The sequence below is a fragment of the Xenia sp. Carnegie-2017 genome, unplaced genomic scaffold (assembly GCF_021976095.1).
Source record: "Xenia sp. Carnegie-2017 unplaced genomic scaffold, XeniaSp_v1 HiC_scaffold_2, whole genome shotgun sequence".
NCBI lineage: Eukaryota > Metazoa > Cnidaria > Anthozoa > Malacalcyonacea > Xeniidae > Xenia > Xenia sp. Carnegie-2017.
In genome coordinates, this window is record NW_025813482.1 from 5,773,450 (window position 1) to 5,793,199 (window position 19,750).

Genomic DNA, 19,750 nt, shown 5'->3' on the forward strand with positions numbered 1-19,750 from the left:
TACATAGCTCTTATTGGAAAGTTGATGATTATATTTCTGGTTCTTCAACCAAAGCAGGAGACATGCGTTGTGAAACATGTTGATAAACACAAAGCGAAGACCTTTCGTACACATCACGTGCTCTTCAAACGTGAAAGTATGAATCTCAAGGAAGTTAATGATGGACATATTACATTAAACAACTCTTCCACATACAAATTTTTTCACCTAAATTCTTCTACTGACAATTTAACATCGCACAAAAGGATTTTTGGTAAGCAATTTAATGACATAATGAATTTCTCAATCCATAATATCAACGCGAATAACAGACTTTGGGATATTGATCCAAAGAGTCGTTCCAGCGAATCCAAAAACGTAACACACTCTGAAGTTTACACTGAAAACATCATATACAGCAATGAAAAGGAACTTTTCAGAATATTTATTTGTTTGTTAGTGTTAGTTGTCATTAGTGATGCATTTGATGCAACAATGTTCACTTTGGTAGAAGATTCTTGCTTGGCTACAAAAGACATTGAACATTACAGACAGGGACAGACTTTTGGAACCGTAGGATAGGAAATAATTTGCCCGTGCATTGGTATAATCTTATACATTTTTAACCAAAAAATCTGTGGAATGTATATTGGATCATTTCATTACGTTTTCTATTTTATATTTGGATTTTTGACCATTGCCTTTTTGTGTGGCATGTGTCTTGAGTATCCCTCACACTGCAAGGATGTTGTTTCGAAAAAGGTGCAAAACCCAAGTTCGAACTTTATATATAGTCTGTTTAATTTTGCAATTTCCTATTCTGGCTTTTGCAACGGATTTTTATTGACGTTCACTTATTGGTTCATCGATGGTCTGAGTGGTAGTGCAGTGATGATGGGGTTGACAACTGCTGGCCGCGCGGTAGTAAATATACTCATTGATATTGTACTAGTTAAAGTCATTGGATTTACAGGACATCAAATAGTAGTGAACATTGTTCTTGTATGTCATATCATAACATTTGTTATCTATTGGTCTATGAAGTGGCCGTTTCTTGTTATATTGGCAGAAATATTTCATGCAACAGCACACATAACAATCATTCAAACATGTGCTTCATTTTTGTCGAAAAATACTCCAACTGGATCCAGTCCCAAGATGCAAGGTAAGAAATTTTGCGCAGAACCTTAAACTAGGAAACTTTTGTCGTGATTTGAATAAATGACATGCTTTAAATTTCTATCCGACTTTGTGAAACCAAGGTCAAAGTCTAAAAATAATCATAACGAATAAGGAACGAGTATTTTTTTGAAATATGTTGCTTACAAGTTAACCGGTTAGAAAAATAATTATGAACTGCAGCTCTGCAACAACGATACAGGCCCGTTTCATATACGTCAAACGATTCATACGTCAAATAAATTAAGACAAAAAATAAAGGTTTAGATTTCTCAATATCTCTTTGTTAATGCACTTGACATAATTTCGAAACTGAGCAACACCACAGGCAACTCTTACCCAAACAGCGAATTCTTTGTGCATTTTCAGCAATCCTACAAGGAGTGTACTGGGGACTGGGAACAGGATGTGGCTCAATATTCGGTGGATATTATCTTGAATATTCTGGATTCAAGAAAACATTTTTGGTGTTTGCAGTGATCACTAGCATGGTGTGCATCGTTTTCCTCTTCTTGCAGATTTTACTATTTCTCATCAAACCAGAAGTTACGGTAGACGATATGTGGTCAGTCTGGTCTAGTAACAGTAATTACACAAGCGAATACGAAGGTTCCTCTGAAGAATCTGACGATTATTAATTAATAGTTATTTTCATATTATTGAATAAATACATTAATGTTGGAAGGTATGATGACTACTATCTTACGGTGTTCTAAAAAACATCAAAAATTCAAAAGAATGAAAATAAAATGAATCCAGTAATAAAAATGGATGTTTTTTTCATTTTCATCTAATTTTTATCATTGAATACACCGATTTCCAGGAACAGTTATCGTGCCATAACAAACAGACGGACTTATGAAGGAATCTCCAGGCTCTAGCTTCTCTCAGCCATATTAAAAATTTCTGTTTCATCATCGTAATATGGCAAGAACGGAATAAATTTAGAAAACTTTGACTTATTGAAAATGCCAAATGGTAGATCGTAAACATGAATGGATGCAACATTCGATGTCGCTCGATCAGCAGTGAGTTTGCGCCATTCTTTTATTCCTCTTTCTTCGACAGTTCCTGGAATGAGGTTGTCTAGGAGACAAGCAATTGTTCCACCAACAGCCATACTTGTCTTCAATAATACTGTGAATATTTGATCCAACTCATCAACACCTTTGAAATATATGGGAATTTGAAAATTAGAAACTTTTTTAAATATTGAAAGATAGCTTAATAATATGAAATTAAGATCTTCAATATATTGCACCTACAACAGCAATCTCTCAAAATTTAATGCGCAAACATAAAATAGTTAGCTACTTAGAAACAACAACACTTTTAGCATACGACAGATTAGGACAAGCGTTATGCAACACAGACAAATGGATTGACATGTATAGAAGCTAAACATGTTGAAGTATGTAGCTGGAAAATTTCAGGAAAAACCTGACACTTATGGCAGTCTTACCCGTATTGATGACACCCGCATTCTTATTAAGATAATCTGGTATCACCAAACCCATAACAATTGCAAAACCAATAATAAAAAGATTGCGCACGGAATTCAAATCAACAAATTGCAAATTAGATATTCCAACGGCAGTTATAAGACCAAACATAACACAAAAGACTCCACCGATGACAGGATCAGGAATAGTAGAGAACAAAGCTCCAAATTTTCCAAATAATGCAAGTATAATCATAAGAATTGCACCACATTGAACAACTCGTCTACTTCCAACCTAAAATATGTAATAATATAAAATAATAAACAAATAACATTTCATAATTACACTTTCACTGAATGTCTATCGCAAAAACATGAAAAAATAAAATCCACCTTAGTAATGCCCAGGGCTCCAATGTTTTCACTAAAAGAAGTTGTTGCATTTCCAGTACCAATTGCCCCTGCAAGTAAACATGCAACACCTTCGACGCCAATGCCGCGGTTTATTGCGTGTGGTGGTGGTGGTGGTGCTCCAGACAGCCGTGCGCATGCGTAATAGTCTCCAATAGATTCAATCACTCCTGCAATCACTCCTGCAAACATTCCAAATACACCAGCTAAACTGATTGTAGGAGTTCCCCATTGACCTAAAAGATAATTTTTCACACGTTTAATTTTGAATTTGAGAAATCCCTGAGACCTTTCACTTATTTATTCACTAACAGTTTCGCTTGAACAAGTATCAAAAAAAGTCACATATACCGGGATATGGGACTCTAAACCAAGGAGACTGTGAAAGTACAGATGATCTTGAGTCGGTTCGGGCTTTTGAAGTTGCAGAGAAAACATCTGTTTCGGTGAAGATGGCACAAAATATCCAGCTCACAATAATTGCAATAACAACCTTAAAATAAAGTTGAATGGCTAACTTATGAATGTTAAGCTGATAATTATATCGATTAAAAGAATAATTTATGGCCAATTAAATGACCATTTTTTATTGCCAAATCAACTTGGTTAAGTAAAATTCATATTCCTTAATTTAGTCACAATGAAACACTCACGGGAAACAATCCAAATATAGCAACACCCGTTGTATGAAAACCTCTAAGTCTGGAGTATGTGGGTAAAGGAATCTTTACCCGAGATAGAAACTGAGAGCAAATTGTGATAACAGCAATTGTTCTAGAAATAAAAAAATTATTTTGTGAAGTTGGAAGAAGAAATATGATTCCAAATTTCGTTATGTGAATCAAAATATCGACCGTGAATTAATCATCCATGTTGTAAAATTATTAATTTCATATCCGTTTCTAAATACAGCAAAACAAGTTATGAAAAGAGGCGAACCAAAATTTTCACCGCGCTCCAGAACACCGGTGATAACTGTTGATCTTTCCTGACTTAAATTAATTATTTTACTACGGCCATGTTGTATTTTATATCAAATCTAAGTATTTTATAACTACTCATATTCGTCTAAAATCTTCTCTTTATTCTTTGCATGGAGCTGAAATGAAACCCCCCACTCTTAAAGTGAAGCTGAAATGAAACCCCCCACTCTTAAAGTGGAGCTGAAATGAAACCTCCCACTCTTAAAGTGGAGTGGAAATGAAACATACATTTTTATCTGTTAGCAAATATTTTAAACTTTCCGGCTCTTCCTACAGTATTTTGTAACCTTTTCTGGTGTTTTTATCAAAATTGAAGAACAGGAATGCAAGTATATTTTGCCTCAAACTTGGTAATTTGGAATTTTGCCTCAAATACTTACATGATTGCAATTCCCCAATGTTTAGCTAGACAGAAAAAAATAAAGAGATATTTAAAAAATAATTTAGAAAATAACTTTTAAATCAATGCATTAATCAGAATTGATTAGTTCATATACCTGCATAGTCAGAGCAGACAGGGAATAATGCCAAGCCAACCAGTGCAATTGTGGGTGCAATTGTTATAGGACCAATAAAACGCAAAAGAAAACCGATCAGTCCGGTAAAGCCAATAAAGATTTGAAACAAAGACGATACCATGATAGCCCCTTGAACCTAAACCAAATGTAACAACTGAGTTTCTCATCTTATACCTCTGTAGGCTTTGTTTGATTCATTGTACAAATGTCCGCTACTCAAAAAACGGAAGAAAACACAATTTCATTTTAGCAAAATTCGATGTGCTTTATTAGCCTACTGGGTAAAAGTACTTAATAAATTGGAACAGAATGATGTGAACAACAGATTCGACCGAATCATATAGAATACAAAATACAATAGATAAATGCATGGCCAATTTGATAAGACCATGGGGTATAGAGATGTATTTGGATGCTCGTTTATTCATCCTTCGTGCAGAATTTTCCAGGTTTCCAGGCCGGGCATCCAGAAAAATGTGCATACAACATGGATTCAATCACTAATATTGTGAAACATATAGCTTCTTCGTTTGATATCATAACATCTACATCAAGTTTTTCAGCAACTGTTTAGGTTTTTAAAGTTGAGATAATTAGATAAATATTTTCGACAAAGATACATCATTCATACTGTCACAATTTTTGACTGACTCGTTTTCGTTAATCAGTAATGATTATGTAGCTTTTACTTATTTGGTAATGTAAAATAAACCATGCATATTGCATGTTTTAAATTCTTTGCAATTCACGAATAAAAACGAGAAGCGAAAATTTACTTGTTAAAAACATTAAGTATTATGCTAGATTATTTTCATCTATTATTTTGAGCCTTGCGTCAACTTTGATTGTCAAAAATAGTTAAATCTGTTTTTCATTGACCATTTTCGATACAAAGTAAAAAAGATTACTTCAACTACCTAAAATTCCTTTTTTGTTGAATAATTTATTAGATAAACTTTGCCACAAAATTTTGCAGTCAGTATTAACTGAATCATGCTCATATTGGTCTTACACTATCATAATAAGAACTATCTGATTATACATGCTCAATATTCAATACAGCTACCTCTCGCATTCGAATTTGCCAAATCTCGTCTGAGTTCGAGGTACTGTTCTCTGTATTGTTGGTGTCTATAAAAGCATGATTTTATACCAATTATATATCGCTATATATATTGTTAAAGTAGTTATAATAATTTGATAACTCTGATACGTCCTAATTCGTTCATAACATTCATTTGACATATCATCAAAGAGCGTTCTCAACTTTTCATTATTGTTGAGAAATTCTTCATGTCTTAACTCTATGCATGATCATTTCAGTGGTCCAAAAAAGCATCTTACTATCAGAGAAATTAATTTTCGCGCTGCAGTAAATCTTTACAATAGAGAATATATTTAGGCGTAGGATATTTAAGTCAATTCATAATTCCAGTTATAGGTTGTATACAAACCTTTTAATCCAGGAGGACACTGAAATTTAGGTAGGGACAGAAGAGCAAAAGTTGGTACCAGGTAGGAGAATGTAGTGCCTTGAACTATTGGAAGCCTAAAAAATTTTGTTTGCTATTTTACATCAAATGATAATATGCTATAACTCTAGAATACTTCATGTTGAACGAATAACATGTAATTTGTACCAAGAAACAAAGCTGCTGATATTGAAATCAGAAATTTGGATAGAATATTGAACGCTACAGCTGCCATAAGAGCAACTGGGTGCATAGTGTTATTATGATTACTGATAGTGATGTTTGCACAAATCACAAATTACAACTTTATACAAAAGTATAATATATCTTAAATAGTATTGGATCTAGAGTATTCACACTGGGGGAGCCCCTGATTTACCAATTGAACCAATTATTTTTTGTGCTGATGAACTAAGACACCATTCATTGGTGATATCTTGGTGGAAATAAACGAAGTTACTGTGACCATTCGTTGAAGGTGACATATTGATAATAAATAAAGTTATTCTGACCATTCATTGGTGGTGACATATTGATAATAAGTAAAGTTACTGTGACACTATTCATTGGTGGTGACTTGGTGGAAATAAACAAAAGTTATTAAGAAGTTATTAATGAGATCCAAATTGTGTTCCAGTGTAGTGACGTCCATAACGTACGTATAATATTTTGTCGAGAATAATGTATTGACATCAAAGGAAATAGCCTATCCTTGTTTCACTTAAACACATAATTTATTGTCGATTTCAGTTAACTTTTCAATTGGCGGTTGCCAAGTTACTTTCTAATGTTGCCAACTACATTTCCAAATATGGAATATTCGTTATGAACTTGCCAACTTGAGTTGACAAGTTGTGTACTTGAGTACTGAAGTTGTGTACTTGAGTAATGAAGTTGTGTACTTGAATACTGAAGTTGTGTACTTGAGTAATGAAGTTGTGTACTTGAGTAATGAAGTTGTGTACTTGAGTACTGAAGTTGTGAACTTGAGTACTGAAGTTGTGTACTTGAGTACTGAAGTTGTGAACTTGAGTACTGAAGTTGTGAACTTGAGTACTGAAGTTGTGTACTTGAGTAATGAAGTTGTGAACTAAAGTTGCGAAGTACTGGCAAACGCGAAAGGTCTTTGTACCCTGTAGACATTTGGCAATGAATTCGTTCAGTAAGCAAGGAAAAGCTTTACCAATAGAAGTAAGAAATGAAATACTTGAAAGGTGGTTAAATAACCAGCGTTTGACAAACATTTTGAAACAACTAAATCTACCGTATAAGACTATATCAAATATAATAGATCTATGGGTAGACACTGGTTCTATTGCACCTCGCCAGGGCGAACGTGATGTTCGAACCACGCGTACAGATGACGTTATTGCATACGCTGAATATCTAAAAATTAATAAACCATCTATTTACGCAAAAGAGATTCAGCAACACCTAGAAAATATCAAAGTTTGCCTTCCAGCAAACATACCTAGCAGGTCATCCATTAGTAGAATTTTGAATAAAGATCTTGGTTACTCTTACAAGATAATAAGTCAAATTCCTCTAGAGACAGAACGGCCGGACGTTATGGAGAAGTTAGAAGCTTACGCAGCAAATATTTCATTGATTGCAGCCGTATGCATTTCTTTGATGAGTCGCCTGTAGTTTTTACGAGTGGCAACAGACGTCGAGGGCACAGTATGCAGGGTACTCTGCATTTAAAATCCAACGATACTCTTCTAGTGCCACATTTACTGTAAATTTTTTACATAATGTGAACGGCGTATCGCATTATAACACTCTAAGAGGGCCGTCAAACGGATAAGAATTGCTAAAGCTTTTCCTTGCTTACTGAACGGATTAATTGCCAAATGTCTACAGGGTACAAAGACCTTTCGCGTTTGCTAGTACTTCGCAACTTTAGTTCACAACTTCAGTACTAAAGTTCCCAACTTCAGTACTCAAGTTCCCAACATCAGTACTCAAGTACACAACTTGTCAATTCAAGTTGACAAGTTCATAACGAATATTCCATATTTTACGGTGGCCTATAAGTGTCACGGCAACATTTGAATACAAAAATCTCACGGCAACATTTAAATACAAAAATCTCACGGCAACATTTAAAAACTCACGGCAACATTTGAAAACTCACGGCAACATTTGAAATCTCACGGCAACATTTGAATACAAAAATCTCACGGCAACATTTGAAAACTCACGGCAACATTTGAATACAAAAATCTCACGGCAACATTTGAAATTCTTACGGCGGAAGCAAAGTGAAGGAAGTTAAATCATTGACTTAGGCCCGGTTCAAACGTCGCATTTTACATGCGCCGAATCAAATCTGAGTTTTAGTCGACTAAAATAGTTTTATGCGTAGTTTGATTCAGACGTCGAATTTAATAGTCGCATTTATTATAGTTATGCTTCCACTTTTTCATAGTTTATTCATTTTCTTGTACTAATTTCCTAAAATGGCGAACAGAAAAATGTTGAGTTTATGCATTTCAAATATGATTCGTGTTAATAGGAAAAGACGAATATTGATGCATGTTACAGCAAATAAACTATTAGAAACGAGACGGCAGCTTCTGCAAATTTCCCATGTTTTCTACCGTTAATTGGTCAAAAAGCCTTCATACGTAGCCCTCCTTATCGATCATGTCGAAGACAAGATAGAAATTCCGGCTGGTGGAAGAAAGTTTGGAGTATTTATTCTGATTCAAAAAAACATTTCGTGTATCTCGAGGAAACTTTCCTTGTAAATATAAATTTTTTGCACTTTAAACAAGTGTATTTTGTTAAACTTGTGCACGAAATACAAGGGCCATTACCATCACTCGCCGCCATTGTTACAACTTTGCGCATGGAAATAATTTTTTGCTTAGAAATATCTTAAAATAAATTATGCATTAAATTTCATGTAAAATGCGACGTTTGAATCAACATCGAATTTCCGTCGAATATTCGACTAACTCAGTCGAATATGCGACTAAAGTCGCAAATTAAATCCGTCGAATTTAATTGATTCAAACGTCGCATTTACATGCATAATTCTCGCATTTGATTCGGCGCATGTAAATGCGACGTTTGAACCGGCCTAAGGCCCAGTTCAAACGTCGCATCTTACATGCGCCGAATCAAATGCAAGAATTATGCATGTAAAATGCGACGTTTGAATCAATTAAATTCGACGGATTTTAATTTAATGACTTTAGTCGCATATTCGACTGAGTTAGTCGAATATGCGACGAATTGACTTTGATTCAAACGTCGCATTTTACATGAGCCGAATTTAATGCATAATTTATTTTAAGATATTTCTAAGCAAAAATAAATTATTTCCATGCTAAATGCCATGCGCAAAGTTGTAAAAACATGGCGGCGACGAGTGATGCTAATGGCCCTTGTATTTCTTGCACAAGTTTAACAAAATACACTTGTAGTTCAGATTATTTGTAGTTTGTGGTATACTTTTTGTATATGACAATGGCATTTTAGTTGAAGAGCTTCATAAGGAACACCAAATACTTTGAACTATTATTCAGTTAATTTTGTTGAGTTTTTCATTCAGTTATGTTGCATTATATCAATGCCATTTCAATTCTAGTGTCAAAGATATTTTTGTTTTTTGTTTGTCAATTGCAGTTTGTATGGTATTGGTATTTAAAAATTATTAATAGTGAAACAGGTTTAATAAAGCATTGTATCTTTTATTGTCATGAAAGCATTAATCTTGGATAATACATAAAATGCTTGTAAAACAAAATGTGTAGGTTGTGAAAAGATGCAATAGCTCAAATAACTACTACACATCAAGTTGTTTTTATGTTTATTGATATCCAATAGGACACCAATTGTGTCATCCCATTAACTAACATCAAATAATATATAACATACAAGCATACAAAACACTCTAATATGGTAATAAAGTTCACCAATTTGTGAAAGTCTTCCACTCATGAAACATACTGCTTCAGTATTAATTCAACAAACTTTCCCAGTTTCCTTTTCTGTCCACAATTTACCAGATAGTGCATTTCTAATTTTTTCCGCTTCTTTTGAAACATCTGGGGTTTTTTGACATTTTCTCATTTGCAACAGTTTTCGTACTTCTTCTCTGTCTCTTCTCTCTTTGTTGTCTGGGTTAAATGTCAGGTCAAGCTTTTTAGAAATTGTATCTCCTCGCATGATACAAATATTGTGAAGAACCATGCATGCAAGAACCGAAATGCGAACATGGTCCATGTTGCCTTCATTTTTCGTTAAGAGCACTCGCCATCGCCCTTTCAGTTGCCCAAAAGCACATTCGGTTACCATTCGTGCTCTACTTAGTCTGTAGTTGAAGTATTTTTGTATGGGACTAAGTACAGTATTTGAGTATGGTTTCATTAACCAGTTACGAAGTGGAAAGGCTGAGTCAGCCAATATTAATGGTGGTATTTCAACTTTGTCAACATGTTTGTGCATGCTTGGTATCATGCCTTCTTGAATTGAATTCTACAAGTTTGTAGACTGGAAGATGACGGCATCATGGGAATTCCCAGGAAAACCGCAGCTACCCCACACAAATTGGTAGTTAGAATCAACCAAGGCCATCAAAACAATTGAATAAAAATTCTTGTAGTTATGATATTCTTTGCACGCTTGAAGACCACCGGGGGGGCATTTCATAGGAATATGACAACCATCCAAAGCAGCCCAGCTACAGGGAAATTGCCATAATTCTTCCATGTCCACGATTTTTTTCTCGAAATCAGTCTGACATTTCGGCATGTTTTTTGAAACTGTTTCATTCCATAAGTATTCAACGAGAAGTTGACATACCTGCTGCACAATGGTGCTCACGGTTGATACTCCTTTTCCTGACATTTCAGCGATGGTGTAAAAGTAATCTCCTCGTCCCAATCTGTAAAGGCATATACCAAGTCTTTCCTCCGGAGAAATGGGTTCCTCTGTGACAGTTTGCTTTTGAAGTATAGGTCGAATACGACTTAAAATAAAAAGAAAGGTTCCTCGAGATACACGAAATGTTTTTTTGAATCGAAGATCAGAATAAATACTCCAAACTTTCTTCCACCAGCCGGAATTTCTATCATGTCTTCGACAAGATCGATAAAGAGGGCTACGTATGAAGGCATATTTTTGACCAATTAACAGTAGCAAAATATGGAAAATTTGCAGAAGCCGCCGTCTCCTTTCTAATACTTTATTTGCTGTAACATGCATCAATATTCGCCTTCTCCTATTAACACGAATCATATTTGAAATGCATAAACTTAACATTTTCCTGTCCGCCATTTTAGGAAATTAGTATAAGAAAATGAATAAACTATGAAAAAGTGGAAGCATAACTATAATAAATGCGACTATTAAATTCAGTGAACTCCATATATATATATATCTGGAATGATAACTGCAATACATTTTATAGATATAAAATTGAAGCCAAAGTCCTAGTCTCTTGCGCGGTTTGTACGTCAGTTCCAGTCCTTCAAAGTCGAATATTCACGCGGTTTGTACGTCAGTTTCATTCCCCTGAGTGCCAAACATACACGGCCAATATAAATTTGAATACAAACTGCAAAAGCATAAACATATAAACAACATCACGACAAACAACACACTAGGCCAACTCCTCGAAAAAGGTTATTTTTTACAGCTAAAACTTTACTACAGTGAGTTCGTTGTAACTTACAACTTGTAACGAGGAAAAGCCAAATGTAAATTACACTGTATGCTAAAAAGGCAATACAATAAGAAAATATGACAAGAAAATATTCAAGCATAAATTTTTCTTTCGTCGGAAGGTAGATTTTCAAACGGTGTCAGACAGTGTTTGTCTTTTTTGTCGTTTCAATGGATTTAAAGATCTGTTTTTCCGAAGAAAAAAGAAACTTGAATATCCAGGTTCATAAAAAATGTTGAGTCTATAACTCGCATTTTACTTTTTACAGAGCGATTGTATCTTTCATCGATTTTGATAGTGCTTGAAATACTAAATGGTTGTCATCTCGATATCAGTAATTGAATATCCTTAAAGACTTTGATGTGTTTTAAAGGAAAACCGCTGCTTCTCGATTTGCCCCTTTGATTCACTTTCCGTGAACCTTTTCATTCCAAAAATTTCGTTATTTTTACGCTCTGATCAAGATCCGAACTCTACCATTACCAAGGGACAAATGATTTAAAAAAATTAAAATGAACACGCGAGAGACTAGAGCCTGACGTGTGATGACGAATGATGACGACAAATATTTTTTTGGCTTCAATTTTTGGCTTCGGTTATCATTCCAGTTATTCAAATGTCGAGTTCACTGATTAAATTCGACGTCTGAATCAAACTACGCATAAAACTATTTTAGTCGACTAAAACTCAGATTTGATTCGGCGCATGTAAAATGCGACGTTTGAACCGGGCCTTATAGTCTAAAAAATATAAAATGGCGAAAACATTGAAGAATACGATGTCGATGACCATGAAAATCTTGAACAAAGCAGTGAGGAAGAGATCATACGTTATTATTTCCTAAAAGGATTTCAATACAAAGAAATTCTTAACTTCATAAGAAAATATCACGGTAAGCAGATTAGCATGAGTACATTAAAGCGAAGAATAAAACATTTTGGTCTTCGACGAAAAAACAGCCATTATGATATGGACGTTGTACGTGATGCAATTCGTGCGGAATTAGACGGTCCAGGAGGTTGCCGAGGTTATCGTTTAATATGGCATGCCCTTCAAATGAAGGGAATAACTTTACCTAGAGACGTTGTGGCAGGATTGTTAAGAGAGCTTGATCCAGAAGGAGTGCAAGAAAGATCTAGACGCAGATTGAAGAGAAGGATTTACTGGAATCCTGGACCAAATTTTTCCTGGCATTGTGACGGATATGACAAGTTAAAACCATATGGCTTTCCAATCCATGGATGTATAGACGGATGGAGCCGTAAAGTCCTTTGGTTATATGTTACTAAGTCAAACAATCTACCTAGTAATATTGGAACGTATTATTTGGAGGCTGTGGAACAATTTAATGGCTGTCCTGTAGATTTTATTACAGACCTTGGTACGGAAAATGGCCTTGCCGCTGCCATTCACTCATTTTTTCGTAATGACCCAAGTAGTCATAAGTATGTGTCTTCACCCAGAAACCAAAGGATAGAAGGGTGGTGGTCATTCCTGAGAAAAGATCATGCAAATTGGTGGATCAATTTTTTTAAACATCTGGCTGAAGAAGGAACTGTAGACCTCACCATTCCTCTTCATGTGGAATGCCTTTGGTTTTCTTTTGCAGATTTGCTCCAAAAAAATTTAAATGAAGTAAAAGAGCTTTGGAATTCACATTACATCCGAAAATCAAGGTATGACACTCTACAAGGAAGGCCAGATTCTCTGTACTATTTTCCCCAACTTCAGAATGGTGAATGTAATTTGCTTTTGCCTGTTCTTGAGTCTGAAAGACTATACGCTTGAGAGCATATCATATGTGAACATGATGCACCAAACAACTATCAGAGATATTTTTTGTATGTGATGGAAAATTGCTCATTACAGAAACCCCATCACTGGAGGCAAGCTCTAGAATTGTTTGTTACACTAATACGGCATGCAAACATTGTGGACTGAGAATAGCATAGATTTTTATTGATAACATAACAAATTCTGACTGATTTACTAAGCTTCTTGTTGTTAAAATGAAAACAAAACTTTAACATAAGTGACAAAATTAGTTTCATTAGAGGGCTCTAATTTTAAGTTCTCCAGCTTATTAAAAGTTCACGTAAAACAGTTCATTAAAAAATTTAACAAAATGTGAACATATTTCTTTCTCAATTTTAAAATGTCAATCTTCTTTTGATTCATGCTTTAGCAAATGATTGACCTTTACAATATGCCATGACAAAAATTTCTTTAAACTTCCCTGACTCGCACATATGTACAACTGGTATGGTTAGCTCTCTCCCACAAGCTCCAACTAACGGAAAACATGTCATGTGGTTTGGATTTCTTACCAGGCAATCATGGTCAAAATTTAGAGTAATCAAAGGTTTCTCTTTAGGTAGAATATGTTTATGTCTTTGGCCAGTGAGCCATCCCATAACACCTTTTACAGACATTTCTGGCATTTCAAATAATTCTTCTGTGTTTATGTTAACCTTCTCTTCTTCATCATATTTCCAAGCAACTGCTGTTGAATACCCCGGTACTAACGTATCCTCTAGTGAAATAAAAAAATCTTGAAGCTTGTCCACTATAGTGTGTTCTAAGGCTCGCCTTGAAGATCCTTCCTTTGAAAACACAGGTTCAACCAAAGAAAAAAGATAATCTGCATCAGGAACCATATCAGCACAAAATTTTTTCATAAAAAGAGAACAGCAAGCATCTGCATTTTTCATAATCATATCGCCAAGTCCATAAACATCCAGACCTTTTTAAACTCATTCATGTATAGTATGCGATTGCTAACAAACTTTACTTTCAGGGAATTTATAATATCTTCAACATGACTTCCGTCAACAACTCCAGTGTAGCCATTATCCAAAATGAAATCACAGTATTTGGTACAATCAAGTCTAATGTCATAAAGTTTTTCTTTTTCTTTTTCAGTTAAATATTTATCATCAACTTTGGTCAAATCAATTTCAGCAAAGATGCAATTGTAGGCACATTCTTCCAAGAAGCATGGTGGTGGCCCACCTTGTGCAAGAGATGCAGCAGCTATCTCGCCACTTGTGCGAAAGTCTCCATTTTGGATATGAAATGTGGAGTTAATAGGAACACCATTTTCAAATAGCTTTGTTGATATGTTAGCAAGTGTATCTGAAAGGAATTCTTTTGCAATGGCTCCAGAATCGACTCCAGCTTCTCCACAGTACTTTACTATTATTCTATTGGTCGGTAATTTTTTCTTTGATTGACGCTGCCAAAGTGAAAAAATTCTTGAGAGATCTGCCTTTCTTTGTGTAGTTATGAAAAACTGGTCACTATCATTCACGTTTGAAGAGAGAGCATTTATGACATCTTGCTTATCATGTATCAAGGAACAGTTTGCATTTGCAATGATTTTTAAGTTTTCTGAATCAAGAGACTTGGATGTTGAAGCAAACTCACTTTCTTTATTCCATTGCAGTTGCAAATGCCTAGCTATTTCTTCATCTTTACTAGTGCATGTAGCAGATTCAACTACACTTGCCTTTGTCTTGCAAATTGTGGATTCATTATCTTCTGAAATTGATTCTGTATGCAAATGGAAGTGCTGATGATTTTCCTCATCAGTTGATTCATTTGAGGTATGAGTTATGCCTTCATTCAGATCAACTGAGTGCACAAATATAAAGTTATGCGTTTATAATCTCTTCCAATTTCAAATTTGTACTTTTCCAGTTCAAAGAAATTTTTTGAACCAGGCATGAAAAGTGCACAGCTTCCGTCTTCAAACAATAACTCATATCTTTCCTTTCCATCAAAAGATCTATCAAATGCTGTCATTTTTTCAATGGCTTTTTGCAATATTATCTTGTATGGAGCTGATTTTGGAACACGAATTGGGAGCCTTTTCCCTTTAACCGTTTTGAGGGAACCATCTTTAAACCTCTTTAGTCCAATAAATATTGTTACTTCTTCATTTGGGTCAGATTTAGCTTTCTTAGTTGATCGAAAATGTGCACAGTTCTCTTTGCTTGTTTTCTTTTTCAAAAACTGCTCAAATGTGAGTACTTTACTCGCATTCTGCGGCCTGCCAAATGACAGCTGGGTTAGACCATCTGCAGGTGATTTCCGTTTATCTCCACAAACACTACTCGTTGAGGGCTCACAACTTGAAGGTGGACAAATTTTTGTTTGGTCAGCTCGACACTTCCAACAGTATTTTATTCCATCTTTCAGTTCAGCAGAACAGACCGCACAAAAACTAAACCAAATTATTTTGTTGTATTATTTGGAAAGTTTAGCTATGCTAAGAAATAACGTTAAAAAAACATGTTGTAATAAGAAGCAAGTGCATGATTCAATAGTAATTCTTTTATAAAAATATTGTAACTAGACCGTAGCTCGAAATAATAGACATATAAACTTACAAAACATTCTTGCTTTCATGTTCGTCAGCCATATTGGTTTGAAGATTTCGTCAATATTCATCCAAGTTAATATACAGGTCAGTGTGGCTAACGCATAGCTCAAATGTCGCCGTGAGATTGCTGTTTTCAAATGTTGCCGTGAGATTTTTGTATTCAAATGTTGCCATGAGATTTTTGTATTCAAATGTTGCCGTGAGTTTTCAAATGTTGCCGTGAGATTTTTGTATTCAAATGTTGCCGTGAGATTTTTGTACTCAAATGTTGCCGTGAGTTTTCAAATGTTGCCGTGAGATTTTGTATTCAAATGTTGCCGTGAGATTTTGTACTCAAATGTTGCCGTGAGTTTTCAAATGTTGCCGTGAGATTTTGTATTCAAATGTTGCCGTGAGATTTTGTACTCAAATGTTGCCGTGAGTTTTCAAATGTTGCCGTGAGTTTTAAATGTTGCCGTGAGTTTTCAAATGTTGCCGTGAGATTTTGTATTCAAATGTTGCCGTGAGATTTTGTATTCAAATGTTGCCGTGAGATTTTTGTATTCAAATGTTGCCGTGAGATTTCAAATGTTGCCGTGAGATTTCAAATGTTGCCGTGAGTTTTCAAATGTTGCCGTGAGATTTTTGTATTTAAATGTTGCCGTGAGATTTTTGTATTCAAATGTTGCCGTGACACTTATAGGCCACCGTAATATTTGGAAATGTAGTTGGCAACATTAGAAAGTAACTTGGCAACCGCCATTTGAAAAGTTAACTGAAATTGACAATAAGCTCGGTTTCAATATAATCGTTGAATCGTCATTCGTGGGAAAAAACTCAATTTTCCAATTAAGCCCACTTGATAAGCTGTCAACGAATTTTGAAATACCCGTGATTACCATATGAACGCCAGTCGTCAAAACACCGAAAAAAGCAAGGGTACCAGGCAAAATATGCGCGCACTTCGAATATAGCGGGACCAAAAAAAACAATGGACAATTTACTTCTAAGACACAACAAATATATATATATTTCTCCTATAGCATGTACACGTCGTCTAGACCTGCCCAGATGGTTATATTGCTTAAAAAATCTGTATAATCTAAAAGCTTGAGCAAAATATCTTTTCGACGATTTTAAGCATTAACGTCAGTCATAAATCATTGAAGGATGTCCGTTACAAGAGCAACAATCGATGATTGATGCTTATTTGTTAGAAGAATTAGAAATGCAATGCCTACTTTGGTTTTATTTTTACCATGCACCATGATATTTGCTCTTTTTAAAAGCTTTGCTTTTACTAAACTTCTCAATTAACGTGTCTTCATCTTAAAGTGTTAATAAGAATTAAGAAATATGTATCCTCAACCTGTTTCGGTAAGTAATCTCATGAGAGAAATTAAAATGACAACAAATCTCAGTATATCCTGCAATAACTGCGACATAATTACGATAATTATAAGATACAATTCCTAGACTCTACTGTCTGTTGTTACCTGTTACCAAAAGTTGTTTGTAAAAGAGTGGCTATACCACTCACGAAGAATATGGTAGATATCAGCTTTCCGACAACCACATCATCCGTAACACATAATGCTGGTGCAATGATGATTGGAACCGCTAAGGTTGCCCCAAACATTGTAAGATAGTGCTGCCAGTAACGATAAAATGCATACAATTAATCACACATGTGGTTGGCTTCCGGATAAAATACAACAGATCTTTGCAAAATAATGTATTGTAAAGCAAAGTCATTTTGATATAACCCAATTATACATTTTTGAAATAGAAAACTATATGATACACTTTTCAGTAAACTTGTCTCGCTTTAATTGGGACCCACGCATATTTTCATTCAAGTACAAGCTTTGTGAGTTTGACATGCTTTGTGAGTTCGACAAGCTCGTTCCCAAAATAAGCGCATGATTAACTCAACGTTTATAATTATGTTCACGTTTCTTACCTGAAATCCCAAAAACAAAGCGAGATACCATGGCGGCGTTTCATCAATTCTATAGTTCAATGTAATAGTATCAACATCAGAAGTTTTGCTCTCTTGTTTGCGTTTATCTTTTGTCATCATTTTGATTTTCTATTCGATGCAAGGTAGTTATATGGCTAAAGTAAATCCTAAATTTGAGAATTATAAAGTTGTCAGAGACTCGCCCTCTTTTATATGAGTAGTTGTAACAAACACTTGAGCGCACCAATAGTAAGCAAGGAAAATTATGGCGCGCCAAGATGGACAATATTACCAAAATCGAAAATATTTACAACGAAACACATTATCGTATATCGAAAATAATATACTGGCAACTTTTTCAATATTTGTAAAACGAAACGCAAAAATATAAAAGAAAACAAAAATTCGTTTACCATAATTTATATATACACAACGAAATTTATTTTTCAAATTATGAAAATTATTTTTATAAAACGAAACTCATTTATATAAAACGAAATTGACATTCATAAAACGACATTTTCTTCGAACAAACAAAATTTTTTACCGCGCCCTGCCACTGACATCAAAGAAAAAACGATGTTTTATTTCGCGTTCCGTGAACACTGTCGATGACTCGTTATCTTGTTCCTTCCATCCTTTCTGTCTGCCTGTCCCTTCCATATTAAATATGGCAGAATATCGGGATATTGTGGAATTCTTAGCGAGAGGCTTTAGTTTATTTGATGAACTACATCGAAACATTGTTACGAAAGATAATGTTACGGCTGAGGTGATAATAGGGAGCTTTAGCAAAGGCTACGAGTACGACTACGAGTACTAATTACATCATTTTGGCGCGAAAACATTGTTGCGACAACAACAACAGGTAGCCGTCATCAATCTGAAGACGGGATATTTGGCTGTGGTTTAGTTCAATCTAAGGCACAATTTTAACGGGATATTGGTGCGTGGAGTGAATATAATATCGATGATGACCGATTTGACTGGCAAATTCAAAGCATTAAACTTTGCCATAAGAAAATCAACCGAAGTAATGATTCTACGAAAGTAGAGGTTTTAACGCGACAAATCAGTTCGGTAACGAATCGGATAAAAACAGTGTGCGATTTAAAAGATGAAGTCGAGGAGATTAAGGGCCTGTTCACACTTAGCTCACTTTAAGATCGATCCGAGAAGATCGATCTCAGATCGATCTTTTGAATGACCAAGCTCAATTTTGTGAGCGTTCACACTTGACTGACGCCACACGTAAACCGAGCTAGTTTCCTTGACAACAAAGTGTAATATTTATATTATTGCAATCAAATATGGCGGACGAAGTGATCGCAACCATTTTCAATATTACATCTGAATAACACAAAAAGATGCGAATGCGTCGTGTAAGAAGAAAGAAATATTTTTTGAAACTGAGAAAGCAGCGAAGTAAAAGAAGGGATGGCCACTTTTATTTTTGGTTTATTGGCGCTCTAGGAAATAAATTAATGAGTGAAAGACGTTTCTGGGTGGATGCAAGCAAAGGCACCGGTTTGCTCTGGGAAAAACTATCGATAGGTGGAAAGATGATGGGTTGTGGCTAGAAAATTTTCGTATGTCTAAGGGAACATTCGATTTCATTTGCGACAAGATTAATGACACTCTTGCGAGAAGATACAAATTTCAGAAAGGCTATCCCTGTGCCAAAATAAGTAGGAATTTGTCTTTGGCATTTGGCAAAAAAACCACTCGATATCAACTCATCCACGATAACTTACCATCATCATC

At 35.0% G+C, this 19,750-nt stretch overlaps 2 protein-coding genes and 1 pseudogene across 2 annotated transcripts; 1 reads left to right on the top strand and 2 right to left on the bottom strand.

The window, feature by feature from the left end:
• The first annotated feature begins 686 nt into the window (after positions 1-686).
• Positions 687-1,796, top strand: LOC124439976 (major facilitator superfamily domain-containing protein 6-B-like). Its single transcript, XM_046990283.1, has 2 exons — positions 687-1,144; positions 1,528-1,796. The coding sequence occupies exons 1-2, from the start codon at positions 694-696 to the stop codon at positions 1,794-1,796; spliced, it is 720 nt and encodes a 239-aa protein (XP_046846239.1). The 5' UTR covers positions 687-693.
• Positions 1,769-18,384, bottom strand: LOC124439973 (solute carrier family 23 member 2-like). Its single transcript, XM_046990282.1, has 11 exons — positions 17,987-18,384; positions 17,520-17,674; positions 5,966-6,060; positions 5,578-5,642; positions 4,491-4,647; positions 4,374-4,398; positions 3,664-3,784; positions 3,362-3,503; positions 2,993-3,246; positions 2,621-2,894; positions 1,769-2,325 (listed from the first exon to the last, which is right to left on the bottom strand). Exons 1-11 carry the CDS (start codon positions 18,104-18,106, stop codon positions 2,036-2,038), a joined length of 1,698 nt encoding a protein of 565 aa, XP_046846238.1. The 5' UTR covers positions 18,107-18,384; the 3' UTR covers positions 1,769-2,035.
• Positions 9,668-11,254, bottom strand: LOC124439974 (annotated as a pseudogene).
• Positions 18,385-19,750: the final 1,366 nt, after the last annotated feature.

Excerpts from the sequence above, each read along its gene's own strand:
- LOC124439976 (XM_046990283.1), top strand. The coding sequence starts at position 694 with ATGTGTCTTGAGTATCCCTCACACTGCAAGGATGTTGTTTCGAAAAAG. Across the intron at positions 1,145-1,527 it reads ATCCAGTCCCAAGATGCAAG|CAATCCTACAAGGAGTGTAC; the intron begins GTAAGAAATTTT and ends GTGCATTTTCAG.
- LOC124439973 (XM_046990282.1), bottom strand. The coding sequence starts at position 18,106 with ATGATGACAAAAGATAAACGCAAACAAGAGAGCAAAACTTCTGATGTT. Across the intron at positions 3,504-3,663 it reads CTATATTTGGATTGTTTCCC|GTTGTTATTGCAATTATTGT; the intron begins GTGAGTGTTTCA and ends CTTTATTTTAAG. Across the intron at positions 2,895-2,992 it reads GAGCCCTGGGCATTACTAAG|GTTGGAAGTAGACGAGTTGT; the intron begins GTGGATTTTATT and ends TACATATTTTAG.